The following is a 15,359-nucleotide window of genomic DNA, read 5'->3' as shown; positions in this document are numbered from 1 at the left end:
TATTAGATTTTTATTTTTTCTATTCACTTCAATATCTACAATTATTGATAATTGTACATGACACTTATGCAAAGCTTCCACAAATGTATGATGTATGAATAATGTAAATTCTATTTTGTTTTTGTCAGGATTCCCAAACCCTGTATTTTGAAGAATTTCAACAGGTTGTGACATCTCTCAACTAAACTGTTTTGACACCAGTTTGTTGTTCCCATATGTAACTGTAAAAACTTTCCATGTTATATGTCCTCTTACATCATCATTATTATGCTGTGATACATTGGGAGTGTATAAAATATATAGAGACTTCTACATACACCTCTTGAAAACAAATGTGAATCTGGAAAAATTTAAAATAGTGACCAAGGAAAAGGAAGTAGAGAAATTGTGTCATTTAACTATTCATTGAAATGTGTGTTATGATAATTTACTAATAAAGTGATGAGAATAAAACACGAGTTTGATACTTCCTGGGCAGAACAAAGCTTAAATACAAGTATGGGTGAATTGGTTTATTACCATTCACCAAGCAAGTTCCATGATACTGAAGCACCTGACTTGAGTCTTGAACCTGGTGATGTTGTGGAAGTGAAAAAACCATTTCAGTTTCCACTGTATGGGACAGAAGATAAACCTAATGGTCTTGTTTTGGGGCGAAACCAAAGAACGGGTATTATTGGGTATTTTCCAGGAAATTACTTGGAACTTTTGAGAAGAGAACCTTTTACCAGTGTGCAGGGACCAATCCAAAGATCAAATTTGTCTTTGCCTGCAGATGTCTCAATCGAAGGAAAACCAAGTGGGTCATTATCACAATCATCTGTAACTTCTGTGCATACTAACATGAATAGAAGAACGTCTGCTACTGATTGCGAAGGAACTTGTAAGTAAACTATTTTGTTATTTAAGTTAATTGATTGAGTACATTGATATGGTAAAGAGTTATAATTTTTTTGTAAATTGTTTAAGGTGGAACCAGTAAATATATATATATATAGCCTGCCTCCTTGCTTTTTAACTGAACCAGAACTTTGTAAACCTGTTAGAATATTTTGACATATACAAAACATTTGTGATATTCCAATTAATTTCAAAGCAAACTTAGTCTGGTAATGTCCCTTTTAAAAATATTACTCTTATCCACAAACTTTTAAGAAAAATCTAAAACTCAAAGTTTCTAAATAATTTCACATGCAAGTTTGTTAACATCAGAGTTCTACCTCATAACAAACTATGCACTGTCCTCAATTCTTCTCATCTACATGTCAACCTTTTATGGGAACTTGCAGATCACAGATTAGAAAAAAAATCTCTAAGTTAAATTTAGGAATATTTGTAGTTGTAGTTAACAAATTTAACAACTTCTCATTAAATAAAACCTTCTAATTGTAAAATACTACCCTGAGCTAACTAATCCAAAGGCATTTCTCCAAATACATTGTATAACTTTTCTAATTAGTGAGAAATAATCATCAGTCTGTGTTTCTTGTATCCTAACTTTCAGCTAGCATGTTGATATTTTATTTCTAGTTCATGTCTAAATATGTTTTTCCATTCTGTTTTTTCCTATAAAAATTTGTAATTTGGTTATATTCTGTAATGTAATTTATGTTTTATTCATTTATCTTTGACTACTATTTTTTCAGTGTTTCCTAAACTTCACATTTTTAACTATCATACTTTGGATTTTACTTCATTTGAACTAAGGTACTGCATACACTTTCTCTTTACATATGTTGCTGATAATGGAATCAGTGTATTCCAAAATGTTTAGCATATAGGAATAAAATGGTATTTGTCCTCTTAACCAGAGTTTTTGTCTTCACTATTAAGATCTTTCCTTCCTTTATGAATACCAGTAAACTACTTGTGCTATACTGCTTGAATCAAAAGCCCTCTCATGATTCAGAGAGGCCTCAGTGTACTGATAAATCTCCATTATTCCCAATTATGTTTGTAAAGTTTGATCCCACTAAGTTCTGAGTGGGGGTATGAACACAGCTTTAAACATGGTGCCTCTTGGATCCTGAAGTGGGGACAGAAATGCAAAATTTGATGCCAGCTTTGAGTTTGGTGATCCTGAAAACCTACTCTTAGACCCCCATCATGGTGATCTTTCAAGTGTTTTAGCCCACCTTAATAAGTGAGCTATGCCATATAGTTAATGACACCCTCTGGGCCACCCTGAGTCCACTTGCAAAGTTTATACCTGCTAGCTCTAGAACTGTAGAAGGAACTAGCTGGACATGCATAAATACAGAGAAAGCTTCAAGTTGAATTAATATAGGATATAAACCTGTTTGTGAAATCTATGGAAATGCTTAAAGGTAATATATTTTATTGTTGTTGTACTTGACTTGCCTATAAAAAGCAGACAGAAAATAAAATGTGCCTCTAGATATACAAATACATTTTTAATTCTCAATTTTGTTGTTGTGAATGAGATATTTTGATATTTTTTGGGGGAGCTATTGGATTTTTCCCTGTAAGGAGGATTTCTACATAAATTTGAAATGTAAATTATCTTCCTTTGTTTTTGCTAGTAATTTTTCACACATGGCAGCAGTCTTTTTTTTTTCTTCTTTTTTTTCAGAATAAAAATAAAATCATTAACAAGATATTTAGTATGTTTGTCACATTATTAAACAATGGTGTGCAGGATATTTTAATAAGAATTAACAGAGACTATGGAGTATTTAGTAAAGTATTCTAATTTCCTGCAAAATCCTTTTTTATTGTAAAAGTGATACAACAGTATTCAAAAATGTCCTATCAGATATTGCATATGTAATTTTTTTTAATATGTGTAGATTATGAACACCTTTTGGGTGATGTTCAGAAGTTCTTTTTTAGATTATGATATTTCATAAAATGTTGTGTGTTATCCCAAAGCAGTACAAAGTAATTTCCATTAAATACTGTATTGATATTGGTATTGTATTAGAATTAGAACTGATTTCTAGAGATGAAAATAGCTTGTCTGATGTGAGTTACAATATATTAGAATATCTATGTAGCTTGGATCAACACTGTTGGTTACATAACACAGGTATTTAAAGAATATACCACCATATCATTAAATGTTTTTTTTATATTTAAGCACATGTGCTATTTATAATTTACACAAGTGTTGTCAAAATCTTAGTAGCCTTGATTACAGTCAATTTCTTTGCTGTTAAGCTAAAAAAATAACTCCTTAGCTATTCTATTTTCATGTTTTTGTTTCAGCCCCAGTTGTTTTAAGGCATCAGACTACACATCATCAGCTGATGGAAACATTTTTCTTGACCCCAGTTCTTTGCAGGCATTGTAAGTATTGTTCTTGTTTTACTTTTGAAAAGTTTTAGGTCTCATTATTGTGGGTGAGCAATTAAATCAAATGTTCAACTCACTAAAGTAATGTATTAAAAGAGAATCTTTGACAGACAGCTTCACTAGCTACGTTAACACTCTGATAATCAAAGATACCAAAAACATTGATGCATTAAAAGTTGCAGTAGGAAATAGAGCTGCAGAATTGTCACCTGCTTATTCTCTACTTACATCTTATCCACTCCATCCTAGATTATGTACTGCTGATAATCAGTATGAGTGCTACACAGCTAGATGAGATTGCAAACATACAAAATGCCTATTTTAAGACTGGTCATGTGATCTACTTAAGCCATCCCAATTAAACCCCTATTACACCTTGCAAGCCTTAATAGCATTGTAGAACACTAACAGCATTTACAAGCAAAATTCTACACAGTGGCCTTGCAGTATAAAGACCATACATTTCATCATCAAGTGACTGCCCTTTTCACATCAGCATTTCAGCTCTATAACAACACTGCAAACACTAGTCACGCAAAGGATTGCCTAAATGGTGCCTCAGGAGACATTTGTGGGTGTGCAGATGCTATACAGCCACCATTGAGATGATTTTTCACCACCAGATCACAGATTTCCCGAAGTGTAGTAAACATTTGGTGCCACTGGAATATGTAAAAATTAGCCTAGACAGAATATGTAGAGATGGGGATGAAGGTGAAGCACAAAATGTCTGTAAAAATATAGTGGACAGTCATCATAGCACAGATGGTTTCTACACCAAAGATTGTGAGAGAGCTGATTGATCATTCATTGCCTTACTGAGCAACAATATTCTGTATAAGATTGGTGGAGTATTCAAGCTTCCAACAAGCAGCACAAGGATGGAGATGGAAGCCATAAAGCAGGCTCCACTCTGGATCACTGAAAACAACAAACTGAAAATAGACAGAACAATTATATAACATTTGTGACTGGCTCAAAGACATTACTACATAAAATTTAGAATGGTTGGTAACCATATAAATGGCCAAAAGCAAGGCAACTGAACAGTAAGACCATCATTAGGGTGTGTGTGCCAAGCTATGCAAGGGTAAGATTAAACAGGCTCGCAAGAAAAGTTCTTTTCTCAAATCCAGAGTATCTCTACTGGCATGAGACCAACCTCCTCTGCAATAATAAGGTAAGAGTGACAATCATTGAAATTTACAATAATAAAGGGGGAAATATGAGAGTATACACTATCTGAACTAAGAAAAGAACTAAAGAAACAAAGAGCAAAGTTGAGTGCAAAACAATAAACAGGTAAATATGTATGATTAATTTGTATCCTTCTACAAAGCTAGACAAAACATGATTGATCAAAAGCTTTGACATTGTGAACTGTGTATAATAACCTATTAAGTAATTTAACTACATTATTTTAAAACTTCCAAATTATATACTATAGGCAAGAACTGACATGGAAGCAAGCAACTTCTCAATTTTAGTTAGAGACCAGATCCTACAGGTTGACTACTAGTAATTTTGGTGAAATAGTTAAGTCAGTCTCATGCAAAGATATGTATAAGCTAGTAAAAAGGTTAACAAATGTAACAGTATTAAGATCTCTAGCTTTGCAGTATGGTCAAATGTATTAAGGTGTGGAATTAAAAAAATATGAAAAAGCCACTACAGTAAAAACAAAGAAACTTTGAATTTTTGTTTCTACAATGTACCTGTTTTTACTTGCCACACTTGACCAAATCTGTTAGAGGTGAAAATGTCCTTAAAGTGCGAGGAGTGAACATAGCACAGCATCTTGTATAAGCTATCTTAAGGTTAGATGAGCGTATCATGTTGCAGCTAGATCAGAATCATCAATATTACTACCAAGTTAAAAAAAAGCATAACAAACAATATGACTATATATACCAGACTTGATTTTAAAAAAGTTATTTATCTTTGGAGAAATGATGAATTTATTAATGCAATGATAAAAAACAAGACTCACTTTTATAAAAGTATTTTAGATCTGCCATTCTAAATGAGCACTTTTACAAAAGATATTATGAGTATAATATTGATTTAAACATCTATTAAAGAAAGACAAATTACTTAGAATCACATTGTACAGTATAATGGTTCAGAAATGAAAATTATACCAACTACTTCTGTTTTGCAAAGTATCTATTAATCATATTTTTATGCACTTTTATTTTGTTACAGTACACTGTCTGAAATTTCATAATATTTAGTGCACTGTTAAAATTTCAGTGGCTAGTTATAATTCACAATTAGTTAATGTAGTTCATCTCCCATCATCAAATTCGTGAAATCTGTATACAGTGTTTCAGTCATTATTTGTTTGATCTTGGAAAAGCATATCTACTGATATTATTATAGCCTGGTACATAAAACTCTGTAGATGGCATTTGTAAGTTAAATGTGAATGTAAAAAAAAAGTTTATATAGGACAAACTAGAAGAAATTTAAAATTCAGACTGAATGAACATAAAAGAAATGTTAAAAATAATAATATTACTGTTTCACCTTTAGCAGAACATGTCAGTGAAACTAATAGCACAATTCAATGGGAAAAAAATTGTTATTTTAGCACAACCTGGAAATTTAATTAGTATGAATATATATGAGCTATTGAGATATATAAATGTAAAAAAGTAAATTTAAATTATTGAATAAGGATGATGGACCTGATGTAAATGTCAGCAGATGGCGTGAAATTCTTAAATATGTAAATTGGTGTTCTGATAATTGTATAAATAAGTGTTATTTTTTGCGAAACATTACACTTCTGAGGATGATGCAATAGTATACGTGGAAACATGTAGAGTGTATGATATTGTTTTACAGTTTCATCGGGTTTTTTTACCGCATTTTATCCTGTACAGTAAGTTATTGTATAAAGCCTACAGTTTCATTTTTATAGAAATGTGTATAAAATAGTCGTTGTTTTTTAAAAATTATGAGTTTTTAAGATTGAACATTACACGTGTGCCAAAAAATTAAAAAAAAAGTGTTTAGACTACTTAATACATTTTCAAATTGTGAAATTTTGCTTTGTACTACAGCTACTAGTTCTACTACAGAAAACATGTTAACAAAGGATATAACCCAGTCGATTGCCACTGCCCCCAGTTGGGTAACTGTATGAACACATACATCAACACATACCAACCAAGAAATGTTTCCCTTTTTTGTTTTGTTTACTTTAAAAAAATGCAATTATGCAGGCTTTATTTATATTTTTTTAAAACTCATTCTCTGAATTTTGTTTTTGTTTGTAAGTATCTGCAAAGTTAACAGAAATCCTCCACATTAAGAGATGCTCTCAATTCTAGATAGCCTCTGAATTAAATGACTTTTTAGTATTAACAAGTTTTTAGGAGCGATAGGGCTACGATTATGCATCCAAATGTGTTTTTGAGTTAAATTATCAAGAAAATGTGTGGTACAACCACTGGCCCATTATATACCAGTTGTTTCAAAAGTAAGTTTCATTCTTCAGATGACTTGATCTAGGAAGCTGATGAACACAATCTTAAAACTCAGTGTATAGACTAAGTTGTAGTATTTCTGCCAGAAAAACTGCTGCCCGTCACAGTGATGGGTCACTAGGTATTCTACTGGTTATAACACTAAACACTGTCATTTGTCTGACATCTGTCCAACTTTATAGTGATAAATATACACCTAGCTATGGAGAAAAATAGACCTGTGTGGAAAAAAAAAACTTCTTTCACTAACAGCCTCATCTTTTAATTAAGCAGAAAATTAAAGAATTTCTAACAATTTGTTTTTGGAAAGTTGCCAAAATTTTTATATTTTTAACATTCATATTCAAATATTTTATACAATACAGTTCTTAGCTTAACTAAAAACTACAGGTATAATAAAGATTTCAGGGTTTTATGATCTTTTATTTTCTTTTAGAGTCATTTGGCAACCACAGCTTCTCCAACTCTTCTGATACATCTCCACTTAAAGTTTCTTTTTCACTTATTTCAACACCTTTTTGAAAGCACCACATTAATGTTTGGCAAGACATAATGACCAATAAGCTAAAATTTTTGTGGTAATGAAAAGAAACAGTACTTATTCTAAGAGTCAGAATACAGCCAATCACTAACTTGTTTTATTGTATATACCTTTAAGAGTGCAATCTAGAGATGTATCAGTTTGCTATTGTTAGTGAAAGTCAGTGTTTCTAACTGCCCAACACAGATCTTTTGCTGTCAATCAAACTGACAGGTGGCTTCAGTCTCTGCCGATCAGTTAGTATTTGAAACCGTCACTGGCAGTAGTAATGAGTTGATGGAAAGGCTGTCATTTGATCATGCTGAATATGACAGTGTACAGTCATGATGATTTCGTAGTCACACTATGTAGAACCTATGGATATAGAAGTTGTCATTTAGAATTTTATTCAGGCATGTTTTGAACAAATCACTGCATGTGTACATTGTGTTCCACGTAGTCATAATTGGCTATACACACAAAGTTTAATAACATTGTATTCATCAGTCTCCTGAACATAGTTGTTTGAACAGCAGAAAAGACCTATTAAATCTCCAGTGTATAGACAAAAGTGTATGCAGTCATGCATCTCATCACTACTATCATGATTCTTCAGTAATCAATATATTCAGGTATTGATGATGCTTTTATTGGAAAATTTTCTAAGTATAAATAAATATAGGTGTTCAACTTATGCATAGTTTGTTTAAACATGCATGTATCTGAGACTGTGTAATTTTTCGAGGTCTTGCAAAGCAAATGTTCAATCTTATTCAGTTAAACATTGAATAAAAAAGAGTATTTAAAAATCATTTTTCCTAGGCAGTAGACTTATCTTAATTTTTAGTTGCTTTCAAGTACATTTATTTATTTTTTACTTGAGTGATCCACGATCATACTCCTTATGACAAACTGTCATAATGAACAACATGAACTTATTCTTAAGAATTTTGTTGACTATTGAAGTGAAAATTTGCACTTTTCAGGTAAAGATTATATTTGGGGAACTGGAAAAGTTGGAATGAAATGTGAAGGTGAGATTAGAATGACTTTTCATGATTAACTGTTATACATTATAAAGCAATAATTTTCTTGCAATATATACACTGGAAAATTTAGTGTGAGACTTTTTGTATAAAATATTAATCTAATAATGAAAAAAACGTTGAGAGGTGAAACCTTATTTCTTGCTATTTTGAAGTCTTTTTTTTTTCATCATCTGAAAAATAAGTTGGAACAATGTTAAAAGTGTCACATTCAATTTTAGTTTCTAGAATTTTTCTCTGTTCACAAGCCACAGTGAAATCAACATAAACAAATAAAACTTAGTTCAAGTACATTCAAAAATATACAAAAAATTAATTCAACTAATTATAGACTAATAAACATTTCAGTATAACAGAAATAATTTGTATTAATATCATTGTTGCTAAGTTTTAAGTTTTTTGTACAATAGGATATTTTTTATTAATAGTTTTAAATTGAAATGGATTTTTAAAACCTAAAACAATGTTTGAAGTTTGTATTTGTTGTAAGACAATTGTATTAGACTTATTGTATTTTTAAATACTATATTCTTTATTCTGTACCTTAAGATTTTTCTAAGAAGAAGAATGTATAATAGTGTGGTTGAAATACTGTTATACACTCATCTTCTCAGAAAAAAATTAAAGGACTGAGTAAAGAATGTAGTGTTCAAAAGGAAATTTAGCCTAATATCATTGTCTTATGACAAATATAAATGATTATAATCATGCTTTATTAGTAAAAAAGTGTTCGTGCTATAACAAATATTTTGAATTTGTGGTAAAGTTCTGAAAAACAATGAAATTTAGAATAGTGCCATATTTAAACTTGCATTCCTGCTTATTGAGTAAGTGCTCTTACCAACAGAACTTTTGAGATTTTAAAAGTCATAAATTCTAATTGAGAAGTGACGTCATCATTTACAATTTTCGTAATTATCTAAGAAAGTGAATGCTGAGATTGGCTGACCATAATTTGAATTATCATTCTTCTTAATTCAACAAGTCATTCTTAATAACAGTTTAACTAGTGATTTTTCTCTAATATAGTGAAATGAGCTTTTTAACTTTCATAGACTGTTTTTATAGCTAAAAAATCAGTTAACCACCGAATAGGATGTACCAAAATAGAGATATCTTGAGAGAAATATTAAACTGTAGACAAATATCTGGTCTACATGGTGGTATCATCTTTTTTTTCAGTTATGTTGAAGATTACATATATTTTTAGTTTTGCAGCTATCACTTATGCACACACTGTTGACTTACAAATGAATAAGTTTCAGCATGTTGTCTTCAAGAACGCTGAATATTTAAAGGAAACTCTTCTGAATTTTTGTGTGATATTTGTATACTATTGTTCTAAGGTATTAGTATTAAGCTTAATATATTTCTAAACACTATGGGCAAATAAATGGTAAGTGGGTTTTTTAATTATAATAAATGCAATATAATGCATGTGGGTTATCATAATTTGAATTATAAGTATAATTTGGATGGAAATAACCTTAACAGTGTTATGAAGGAAAGGGATCTTGGTGTTATAGTCGATCAGTCTCTAAAGCCATCCAAGCAGTGTGCTGTTGGTAGTGGTAGGGCAAATAGGATTTTAGGTTGTATCTACAGAAATATTGAATACAAGTCTAAAGAGGTTATAATTTCATTGTACAGGTCACTGGTTAGGCCACATTTGGAATATTGTGTTCAGTCTTGGGCTCCTTACCTTAGGAAAAACACTGAATTGTTGGAAAGGGTTCAGAGAAAGGTTACTAGAAGGTTGCCTGTGATGGAAGGGTTGTCATATGAGGAGCGGCTGAAATCTCTGTTTTTTTTTGTTTTTTTTTTAAGAAGAGTTAAGGGGGATCTGATTGAGGTGTTTAAGATTGTAAAGGGAATTGATAGTGTTGATACATCATATTTTTTCATATTTAACAGTGAGAATAGTAGGACTAGGGGACACAAATACAAATTTTGGCAACGTAGGAGTAATCTTCAGCTAAGACAGTTTTTTTTTTCTAACAGGGTGATTGGCCTTTGGAATGGGTTGCCTTCAGATGTTGTAGAGGCAGTAAATTTAAGCGAGTTTAACAAAAAGCTGGATAAGTATATGAATGAAAAGGACTGGCATTAAGATTTTTTTTTTAATTATTTTCATTTAGTTTAGAGGATGGAACAGCTGAGATGGATCAATAGGTCCTATGTTGTCCCAAAACATTATGTTATATGTTATGTTATTCTATATCTAATCCCTTAGGGACTTTTGAGAATTAGAAGAGTGTATAGTAATAGTATTCCAACCACACTATATTTGTCATATCCATTGCTGATATGTTTCACTCAATCCAGAGCTCTTCAGGTCGGCTGAGATACAACAAATGCAGTAGTTTTTAGAACACAATGTTTATAAGCCATTTGTTACATCAACAATTATTATGTTGTGAAAGCCTTTTACAAGCTAGCAAAACATGGTTTGAGGGTATTGAGTTTGATTTCCATTGCCACTAAATTTGCTTGCCCTGTCTTTGTTATTGCAAAGCTAATAAGGCAATATACTGCTGTCACTAATTTTAAGCTTCTGTCTAGAGGAAAGGCAACTGGTTGGCAGCACCCACCACAAGCTCTCTTGCTACCTAAGTGTTAAATAAAATGTAAATTTGCTGTTTGGTTACATTATTTTTCTAATTTAGAAATTTATAACTGTATTCTGTAATGTTGTAGAAGTAGGTATGCTTCTAGGGGGTTTTGACCCCTCCATGTTTTTCAGAGATTAATAATTACATTATTTAATGTTCTATAAGCAGGCACGAATCTTGAGAGGGGAACTGGACCTCCATTTTTTCAGGAATTAAAGATTATTATTTATTGTAGTGTAAGTAGACATGAATCTAGGGGAGGAGTCCAAGAGGACCACATCCCTCCTCTCATTTTTCTCATAAAATAATAAATTTATTTAATATTGTACATCTAGGATTTGTAAGCCTCTCCATTTGTTTTTCAAATATTGATATAAAAAATAGCCAGATGTCCTTACACTATATAATATTAATAAAAAGCATTAGATTTCAGTGTTTTTATTTGATTCAGCTATTAATTACCATAAAATATTTTTTTTTGGGGGGGGGGGTTCTGAAATCAAAACAGCTATTGTCGACAGCAACCCACTTATGCCTCAGCCAGTAACTGATTATTTCTGAACTGATACAGTAATATGAACATCAGTTAAATGTTGCCTTTAAAAATTCTTGTGCCTTTTCCCATATGCTAACATGTCTGGATTTTAGAATTTGTTTTCATCAGCAAAGTTAGTAATGTTTAGGGCACCATTTTACACCCTTTTTTTTACTTTATCAGTATTCAGTCTTGCTTTTCAGATATGTTAAACATTTAAACGAATTTTGCAATATGATGTGATCCAGTTTGAGTAGAGTGTTTTTAAGTAATTACACGGGCATTGCTTTAACTAAGGCTGGTAAGAAGGAAAGTGGAATCAGGTGAGAGAGAATGATCTTTACCTCTGTGGCATCGACTCTAAACTTCCATATTTCAATGGTTCAGTAAATATTGGACACAAAAAATTAATTATCTATTACTCACTTGTAATTCATAAGTGACTAGTTGAAATGAGATTTTTTCGATTTGCTTACATGCGTCTTCCAGTGGCTTAGCAGTAAGTTTAAAGGCTTATAACACTAGAGTTTAATGTTCGATCCCTGTAGCAGACAGAATGCAGCTTTATGCTAATACAAACTAATCTATAACATAAGCGTTTCCATCCCTGTGGATCTATCTTTTCATTTGAGTTTTTGTTTCTGTAGGTGTTAAATCTTTAACAGAAATTAGTTTTTAGTTGGTAAAGGAACATGCTTACATGCCCCTTCCAAAGAAAAATGGGAAGGCTGCATGATACACAAATACACACACAAACAAACACAAACACACACACACACACACACACACACACACATATATATATATATAATAAAACACATAAACAACGTGCAAATACTCTAGAGTTTCGTGTACTTTCTTTGCTTGTTCTTTAGTCATATCAAAATTAAGTTAATTACGTCTGGTAAAGTATGTGTAATTATAATATTAAGCTTCAGCGTGGTTCGGTATGAATAACATTAACATCAATAATTACACTACAGATACTGTATATATGTTAACGTGATTAAATTATATTGTATGCACACAGTATAACAACTATATATTTTACCACTATAGGCCAAAAAAGATAGCATTATTTTTTGCTATGAATCAGAAACTTTTTTTTTTGCGTTCAAACTAATTGACCAAACATATGTCTTTTGTATTTCAAACTAAAACCTTTGTGCTGCAAGTAGGTACAACGGGATTAATTTTAGTATATTTAGCTATGCCCACCTGCGTTTAAGACATTGTTTGTGTGTTCTTGTTAATCGCTATGCAATGGGCTGTCTGTGCTCTAATCCGCGGAGATCGAAATTCTATTCTAGCGTTGTAAGTCAGCAGACAAGCTGTCACGGAGGGGGTTATTTTGAGAACTAAGTGCACATTTAATGTAGCTGTGAAATCAGCTTTTTTTGAATTTACATTTGAACTGTTATCGTTACTGATATACTTTTTACATGTATGAACGAAAAGTGAAATATATAGGCGTATCTTTTGAGAATAAAGTAAACTGAACATTAACAATATGGATTTAAATTTTTTAACCATTTTCATTACTCATTTCCTAAAAGTGTTTAGTTACTTTTTTGTTAATTTTCTGTTATTTATGATTTTGAAACAAAAACAGTTTAGCTGAAAGATATTTCATAAGCAGTTTTTTTGTGTGTTTGGTTGTTGTTTGTTTTCGGCTACGACAAAATCTAAACTTCATGTTAAACTGCCCCTTTGCAGCTCAGCGCTAGACATCGGGTTTCGATACCCGCGGTGGGCACAGCACAAATAGTCCATTGTGTAGCTTTGCGCTTAACAACAAACATGTTTAATTTAAAAATCTTATTTCTCTGATATGCATACTTGTGTCAGTAGGAAATGACAGCACGTGTAACGTCATCCGGTTAGCGACTGAATCATAAAGTATGGGAGGATTTTTTCCGCTATTACTCAACTTTAGGAAGGGAAATGTTGCGTGGTTATTATACTAATCAAGGCTTGCGATTTGATGGCACGTACTATTTATTATTGTTGCCTCGTTGTCCCTCACTTTATACCGCTCAAATTAATAAAAGCATAACTTTTTCAGGACAAATTCAAAGGTTCCGTATATTGATGTTTAAAGGTTCTGTGAGTAATGGCGGCGAGAAAGGGTCGAAGGTGGACGAAAGCATCAAATAAAAATAATAAAAGTTCAGATGAAACATAAACACTGGTAATAATTTATACGCGAACATGCTCGCCCTTTCAGCCGTGGGGTCGTTATAAAATAATGACCAATCCCATTATTTCTTGGAAAAAGAGTAACCCAAGAGCTGCCTTTCCTCTAATGTATCACTTCAAATTTAGGAACAGCTTTGTAAGAAAATTTAACAAAGAAACAAAATAATTCATACATACTCAACAGGTTTTGCCGATTTTAAGTGATGGAAAATCAGTAAAAAAGGGTTATTTCTAACTTTCGACCTTAATTCAAGCGGCTGAAGTAACAAACAAGACCACTTATTTTGGGCAATTTCCCCTTGGGTCGCCTTTCTGGAATACGGTACCATTTTGGGTCTAAATTTTGCCCTGTCGCCACTAGATGTACTACTACTTGACCTAAACCATTCATACGTCATTAATTATTGTATTTCAGGATCCCAAATTCTGGATCTTGAGACTAGGCTTAGTAAAAATAATACAGGTTGTTAAGTACACAAACCGATTGATACAGCTTATTTAGTAATGCCGTATAAATTATAGCACACAATACCAGCTAATACTTATTTTTGTCAGTTTTTTATAAGTGATATCGGTATTTTTAAGCATTAGTTTCCAATGACATTTGTGTAACAAAAAAAAGAGAAGAAAAATTGTATTATTACTATTTTTTAAATCCCAGTCTAGCTTTTTTTTAAACTTGTTGAAATTTTATCGAACTGTGACGCCGTCTACCAAAGAACTCACGAACTAATTTAACAAACTCTTACAATAACACGTTATTTCAAAGTAAAAGAAGGAGAAAAAAAAAGACTGAAACTGCCATCAGTCAGTAGGAGAAGCAAACTCTGTGTGCTTTTAGCCATCATACGATTCTGGCAAGTAGAAATCTTTTTAAATGATGTGGCATTATATCAAATGCATCTCTAAAAAATCTTCTTTATCTCCTCCACGTTCCTTTAAAATACCAATTTATACACAAAGACATGATACAACATTTGAACACTGTAATATCAGCCTCAACACGTTCGGTAATGGGTTCTTGGGACAAATTGTATCAGTGGATTGATATGTGTTGCAAGTAAACAAAGTTGAATTTTAACCAAGCATATAACTAACGTCACCTCACTAATAGAGTAAACTTGAAGTGATAACTGGATATTTGTAGGTAAAGGTAGGGCCTACGCATTGTGGATTTAAAAACCTCTCAGAAATGTTAATGTAATATATCAAATATATATATAATCTATCTATATATATATATATATATGTATATTAGGTCGTTAAGAAATTAATGTCGCGTTTTGGAATACTTTCATTACCCCCCCCGAAAAAAAAAAAACGCACATCATGTATAATAGATAAACGAACCGCCTAACTGTCACATTAGTCTAGCCTATATAATGTGTAAAGTTTAGTATACTCTAATCCCTTATACTGATGGCACACGACGAGACGCACATTCAGCACGTATGCTGTTTGAATACAAGAATGGAAACAACGCCTCTGTAGCCACAAAGAATATCAGTAAAGTTTATGGAAATGTTTTGACCGTTCGTAAGTGTCAACGATGGTCAGCAAATTTCGTTCAGGTGACTTTAGCCTTAAAAACTGTGATGGTAGGGGCCATGTTGGAATTGATATTGATGCACTGAAGAC

The 15,359-nt window shown here is 32.0% G+C and overlaps 1 protein-coding gene across 3 annotated transcripts in view; it reads left to right on the top strand.

Moving 5' to 3' along the window:
• The window catches only part of LOC106466724, a 79,563-nt gene that overhangs the window by 1,337 nt on the left and 62,867 nt on the right, over positions 1–15,359 (top strand). For all 3 annotated transcript variants that reach the window (XM_022394812.1, XM_013927028.2, XM_022394811.1), the window contains exons 2-4: positions 129–883; positions 3,229–3,309; positions 8,316–8,363. In XM_022394812.1, coding sequence (XP_022250520.1) covers positions 442–883; positions 3,229–3,309; positions 8,316–8,363 — 571 coding nt within the window. In that variant the 5' untranslated portion in view covers positions 129–441. The remainder of the gene's footprint in view (positions 1–128; positions 884–3,228; positions 3,310–8,315; positions 8,364–15,359) is intronic.

The sequence above is a fragment of the Limulus polyphemus genome, unplaced genomic scaffold, assembly GCF_000517525.1.
Source record: "Limulus polyphemus unplaced genomic scaffold, Limulus_polyphemus-2.1.2 Scaffold2362, whole genome shotgun sequence".
NCBI classification, from domain to species: Eukaryota; Metazoa; Arthropoda; class Merostomata; order Xiphosura; family Limulidae; genus Limulus; species Limulus polyphemus.
This window is presented reverse-complemented; position numbering and strand designations above follow the sequence as displayed.